Source organism: Saimiri boliviensis, chromosome 8, assembly GCF_048565385.1.
Source record: "Saimiri boliviensis isolate mSaiBol1 chromosome 8, mSaiBol1.pri, whole genome shotgun sequence".
Taxonomy (NCBI): Eukaryota; Metazoa; Chordata; class Mammalia; order Primates; family Cebidae; genus Saimiri; species Saimiri boliviensis.
The window spans coordinates 80,977,104-80,983,866 of record NC_133456.1 but is presented as its reverse complement, the minus strand read 5'-3'; the positions used below and the strand labels follow the sequence as shown (position 1 = coordinate 80,983,866).

Below are 6,763 nucleotides of genomic sequence, written 5' to 3'. Positions count from 1 at the left end.
GATTACAGGCTTGAGCCACCGCGCCCGGCCAGACTATTATTCTTAAGGAGCAACACTACTCCCACCTTTAGCCTACTTCCTAAGCTTATTCAACATTGAAAAGAAATTTTGCGATTTTCCCAAACATTTACTTTGGCATACAAATGGGGAGTCTAAAAATTGGTAGGCCCTAGGTTGTGGCCTCTGCAATTCCATACTCCTCAGTATTGAATGGATCCAGGCATTGCTGACCCACAGCAGTCCATGTCTGGATGAACCATCCCTGGTTAATATTTGTAATCATGGCCCTAAGGCATTGGAAAATCAAAGGCTGCCCTCCGAATCATCAGAAAAAGACTGAATTAGCGATAACTTCCGGTTTCTTGTTGGGAGTACATTTTACTGTATTTCAGTGTTTTGAAAAGTGGGACTAGAAGCCTATTGTGGAAGGATGTTTGTGTAAACTCGAGTGTGTGACTAATCTGCACATCTCCTTCCTTAACCATTCCAGATAAGAGTTTTCTGGACTTGTTTTTTATGCTGGAGAATAAGATTATTATCCTCAAGGAGAGAGAATCTCCTCAGGAAAATTTGGACTATTGAAAAAAAAAAAAGGTAGTAAATACAACACAATTTTTCCCATTAAACATTTAATATATAAACTAAATACAGTGTGGACTTTTAAAAAAATGTATGAAAGTAGCACTTCAAGGGATTTTGGGCTTTGCATCTTTCTCTAGAGGTCTGTACAAGAAAAATACTCTATCTCTGCAACTTCGCAAAAATGATTATGTGTTGCATTTGGAAGTACTTATCAATAAGGGACCTCCCCACCTTTGGGGACTTCTTGCAGGTTGCTGGAAAAAAGCTAAAAGGAGCACCTCAAAATGTCCTCGGTGGCTTTGCTTGGAGAACTTTAGAAGCCTTGGAGCCTGCTTATGGAACAGTTTTGAGGTGGAGGCAGGCAGGAAAACACTGAGTTTGAGTAACAAAGAAGCGGGAGAATATTAACCTTTGACAGCTCTATAACTACTCTCACCCCACTCACAAAACAAAACAAAACACCTACAGGAATGTAACAAGCAATGTGAAGTCGGTGGGGAGAGGAGAGGGAAGCAGACAGCTGGAAAGTTACTGCAGCAAGTAGAAAGAGAAACCCAAATTGTGAACATTAAAAACGATTCGTAAATCTCTCCTCTCTGCCTTCTGCATAAAACCATACCTTGCCTAGAGACCCTAGCCTCCTCGAAGGCTTCAGTAATCCGTCCTAGAAAATCGCATGGGACTAATGCACGCAGTACCAGTCCAATCCATTTTCTGGTTTGCAGAGGAAAATCCGGTCCGGAGTTTATTTTTAGCAGCGCTTCCCTGTGACCGAATGCTACAGCTCCTCAGCTGGGATCACTGAGGACCGAATTGGGGAGCGAGGCGAAGGGGGCGGGGGAGCGGGAGGCGGTGAAAAGGAAGGGGGGGGGGTGGGGGGGACGCGCTGCGCATGCGTGCCAGCGCCTAGGCAAATCTGCTGTACATCCAGAGAGCAAAGTGGGATGATCTGTCACTACACCTGCAGCACCACGCTCGGAGGACAGCTCCTGCCTGCAGCTTCCAGACCCAGGTAAAAAAAAAAAAAAAAAAAAAAAAATTCTGAGCGGGCACCGTGCATGCATTTCCGTATCAGATGCGCGTCGCCACGTATCCCCTGTAGAGGCAATCTGCTGCTGCTCCTAAGTGTCCTTTGGTGGCTGATTGCAGTTTCAAGGTTTAAGAAATCCCATCTTTCAGGAAGCCTGAGGGGAAGGAAGGAAGTACGGGCGAAATCATCAGATTGGCTTCCCAGATTTGGGAATCTGAAGCGGGCCCACATCTTCCGGCCAACTTCCACTGAACTTCCCAGCACTCGAAAGGGACCGAAATGGAGAGCAAAGGTATGTGGTTGTCCCTATCGGGGGACTTCCCGCTGCATGTGCGTGTGGCCAAGGCAATCCTCGGCGAGGGGACTGCAGTGCCTGGGGAGCGAGCATCACGCTAGGTCGATAGAGGAGGAGATGCTGTGTCCGTTGCAGCACCGGGGAAGTGTGGCAGGAAGGCGACTTCTTTTTAACTCCCACAGCTTGGGAGACGGTGTTTAATACTCCATCAGTTGCGTAGTGAAGTGTGATGAGTTTTTTTTTGGGGGGGTGGGGGGAGTCCCCCCAAAATGGAGGAGGAGAAGGTATGTGTTAGTAAAGCAGTATCTTTTCTATATAATGGATGGACTCAAATAAATCTATTTCAGCTGCTTTAGAATTGCTGACGGGCACGTTTGTATCTGATATCCAATAATGCATTGCTAAAAAAAAAATGTTTGAATTTCTCCACCCCCACCTCATGAAGATGGTATTTCTGGGTGTGTATGACCACATCCTACTGCATTTTGAATACATATCAGCAGAGAAATTGGGTCTATTTGAAACAGCATGCGTTAGAACTGACCTCTAAGAAGAACAGTGTATCGGAGAACTGCTTGTCTTCCAAGCATAATGCATTTACTAGTTCTGGACATGTATACATTAATGTTCTCCTCATAAGCAAATCTGCGTAATGTATACATACCAACAGAAAAATGAACTGTAAAAACCCACTTCTGAATGGCATATTGAACACACATAAACACAATGACTGTTACAAGATTAGATATCTTTTGGATTTAACCCCATCTATGCAGGTCCGTTTCTCCTTCTCCTTAAAACGCCCACCAGATTGTGAGAGCCTTTAGTGACATGGTGGTCAGATATCCAGGAGGCATACTGGATGTATTTAATTCTGGCGAAATCAGAAGAAATGATGTCAACTTTTATGAAACTATATTCATTACCCAGAACTCGGGAAGCTATATTTGAAACAAGATTTTATTTTTAAACCAGGAATGTCAGTCACTGTGGTAATGTACTTAGGATCAGGGAGTGGTGGTGAGTTACCTATTTCTGGACTGATTAATGAAACGGGAGTGTTGAATAATAGCAGTTCTATGTTCAATAAAGTATTTTGAGTATTTAATTAGTAGATTTACAGTATTTGAATCTAGGTAAGCATTTATAGTGTAAAAAGAGCTGAATCAACATGGATTAAGACTAGCTGGCAATTTTCCGTTCAGGCAAATCATTCTTATGATACATTCATGGGCATCTCCATGTCTCACAATGATGTACACATATGAGAGAATTCGTGCCTATAAATATACGTGAGGCATATATTATTAACTCTATTATAGAATCCATTTTAAAATAAAATGCCAGTCCTTCTTAGCACATAAAGATCTGTAATATTCTAGTTGATTAAGTATTTCTGGAACATAAGGTTAACAACAGAAAAAGAGTATCATTTTACTATGAAATAGTTTTTCTTGCTTAGATGACACCTGGTATTTGGTCATTAAATTTTGTTATTTGACAAGGGCTCTGGGTAACAGTTTTGCCTCCAGTGTATATACCAATGCCTGGACTATCATAAAAAGAGGCTATATCCCTCAGCAATAATTTTATTTTCCTTCATTGCCCATAAAACATGCTACATGTCACTCAGCATTCCAGGCGGTTTAATTATCAGACTGCAAACTGTAGTGTTCTAGTTATTCAGTCTTTTGAGTTCAGAAAGGAGAAAGAATCTCAGAAATAGATCTGGGAAGAATCAGTTCAGAAGTTCTATGTCAAACAAGATAGCAGTGATATAGTGAATCACAGCACTGATCCAAAGGCAATGAAGACTTTTGCCGTAAGCCAGCATTGTGAACATTTTGCAGAGGTCCCATAATTGCCTCTGACAGAAAAATATGATTTAAGTCTTTATGCATGTTAGTTCCTGGACTTTCTTAATGAAGCTGAGTTAGCCACTTGGCAATCAGATTAAGAATGGCTAATTACTTACACATTGGCCTCACTTTCTAAGTTGATGCAAATGGCACAGTGAACAATGGTAGCTAACTCGAAATTTTTATTCCAGCCAAAAAGAGTGTATTAAGAGAAATGTGTATCCGTGTTTAATTCTAATTGGTGCACCTTTCACATTTTCTGCTGCCATGTACAAACTTCTTTCCCCAAAAAATTCAAATCTAATTCTAGGAAGACATTCTTAAATGTATGTATATATAATACTTTTCTATTAGAAACACTTTAAAGATAGAGTCAGAGTCATATTGCATGATTCAGTTGAGGGTTCAAGAGTTCTCCATCCCATATGCTAATCTAATAGCCCGTCTAATCTTGAATCCCATGGCCAACACTTGACAACCTTCACATTACCTCTAGCATTTGTAAGCCTTTCTTAGAGCATTTGTTCAGTGTCCAGACAGTTGAACTTCAGCTATTTACAAATCAGATCATTTATTTTTGCTTCCTTATTTACAACTTTACATCACTCCCTGTCATACAGGGTAAAGAAGAGAGGAAAATAAATCAATTGACCTAAAGTTTAATTTATGATCTAGTTTCAGTGGTTTTTGTGCACCATGTATTTAACATTGTCTCAAAGATCTGGGTTGGCACGCAGTCTGAGCAGCTCTGACAGAATTTGTGCCTTGCATATCTTAAGGACTTGAGATTCTTAAATGAGAGAACGTGTTTAGTATTTAGCCCAGTGGTTCACAAAGTTTGCTGCCCATTAGAATCATCTGACTTACTTTCTAAACATACTCATCCTGGGATGGCACCCCATACCAATGAAATTAGAATATTGGGGTGGAAGAAAAAAAGCATAAGTGTTTTCTTTAGAGGTCCCTAGGTACAGCAATGTTTGGAAATCACTGATTTAGACTCTTGATTGTCAAAATGTGGTTTGCAGACAAAGTTTTTAGAACTTCAAAATCTCCATCTTTACTCCAGGTCTATTGAATCAGAATTTGAATTTTGATAAAATACCTAGGTGATTTGCATGCACATTAATGTTTGAGAAGCATGATTTAGAGTGAGGAAAGAGGCAGCCTACCTTCCTGCCTTCCATCCTTCCCTCCCTTCTTCCCTTCTCCCTTCCTTCCTTCCTCTCTCCCTCCTTTTCCCTTCCCCCTTTCTTCCTCCCCCCCATCCTTCTCTTCCCCTCCACTCTCCTCCCCTCCCCTCTCCTTTTCTCCCCTCCCCTCTTCTTCCTTTCCTTCTCCTCTCCTCCCCTCCCCTCCCCTTCCCTCCCCTCTCCTCTCCTTCCTCTCTCTCTCTCTCTCTCTCTCTCTCTCACACACACACACACACACACACCACTCACCTCTCCCTGACCCCCACCTATATCACGTCTTTCTTTGTCTAGGTAGATTTCTGGCCTCAAGCTGGCATATTATCTGTAGAAACACCTGTAGAGCTTTTCAAATGTAAAGATGCTTAGGCCATACAACTAATGATTTGGGTTTAATTAGTTCTGGAGTGGGATCTGGGCACAAGTTTTTCTTGTTTGTTTGTTTTGTGTGTGTGTGTGTGTGTGTGTGTGTGTGTGTGTGTGTGTGTTTTCTTTTCTTTTTTTTGAGACGGAGTTTTGCTCTTGTTGCCCAGGCTGGAGGGCAGTGGAGCAATCTCGGCTCACTGTGACCTCTGCCTCCCAGGTTCAAGCAATTCTCCTGCCTCAGCCTCACAAGTAACTGGGATTACAGGCACCTGCCACCAAGCCCAGCTAATTTTTTGTGTTTTTAGTAGAGATGGGGTTTCACTATGTTGGCCAGGCTGGTCTCGAATCCCTGACCTCAGGTGATCCACTCATCTCAGCCTCCCAAAATGCTGGGATTATAGGCGTGAGCCACCGCACCCTGGCATAAGTATTTTTAAATGGCCCCCAAGTGATGCTAATGGATGGCCAGAGTTAGCCACTGATGTAGGGCATTGCTACTCGTGGTCCACAAATCAACAGCGTTTGCATCACCTGAGAACTTGTTAGAAATGCAGAATCTCAGTCCCTACCTCAGATCTACCAAATCAAATCTGGATTTCAACAAAATCTAATGGTCGTTTTTATGCACTGTAAAATTTGAGAAGCACTGATGTAGATCTCAGGGGAACTGATTGTAACTAAGAATGGATGACACCACTCCAGGCCCCTCAGTAGAGAAGATTTGATATTATCTTAGTAATCAATATAGAGGCTCATGGATATGTGATTATGTTCTAGGTCTTTTGGTTGTTTTTGGAAACAACAGAAATGAAATGAAAAAGAAACTGCGTGCCTCAGAGATCAGAAAACAAATTCACTTTTAAATATCCTCCAATCACTTACTTTCAATCCCCAATTATCCTTAAATATTTATTCTCTACTTTCCTTTTAAGCTCCTGACAAAGTCTGCTGTTAACTCATGGTAATGTGATATATTTGACTACTTAAATTAAGGCACTTCTAAACAGAGTGAATCCAGCTTTATCCTCTTCTATTGTCATACATCTCTGTTCAACCCTTTTGAGATTTCTTTGACATGTCCCTTGCCACATTAAATTAATATTTTATTGGTATAATTTGTATGACCTAAGTACTTGTTTGTCCCCCACACATACTGCATTTCCTGCAATCAACATAAATTTTGTGCTTTTTATTTAAACAAATGTGTATTGAGCACCTGATATGTACTGAATGTGCCTAGTTCTGAGAATATGAAAGAAAACTAAGATGCAGTCTCTGATCTTGATGATTCTTCTATCTTCACTAATATATTAATCTTCTTGTGGGCATAATATGAGCCTCTAACATTCCAGCAAACACCTAGGTGTCTACCTCAGGTAGAACATTTTAGTTTGCATAGTAGGGATTCAGATTATATGCATTGGATAGCCTTAATTAGTTT

At 41.2% G+C, this 6,763-nt stretch overlaps 1 protein-coding gene across 1 annotated transcript in view; it reads left to right on the top strand.

Annotated features, from left to right (window-relative positions):
* Positions 1-1,471: 1,471 nt before the first annotated feature.
* Positions 1,472-6,763, top strand: part of FGF12 (fibroblast growth factor 12) — a 594,839-nt gene continuing 589,547 nt past the window's right edge. Inside the window, exons 1-2 of the mRNA XM_010337730.3 lie at positions 1,472-1,594; positions 1,762-1,904. Of these exons, the coding sequence (XP_010336032.1) occupies positions 1,892-1,904 (13 nt within the window). The 5' untranslated portion in view covers positions 1,472-1,594; positions 1,762-1,891. The remainder of the gene's footprint in view (positions 1,595-1,761; positions 1,905-6,763) is intronic.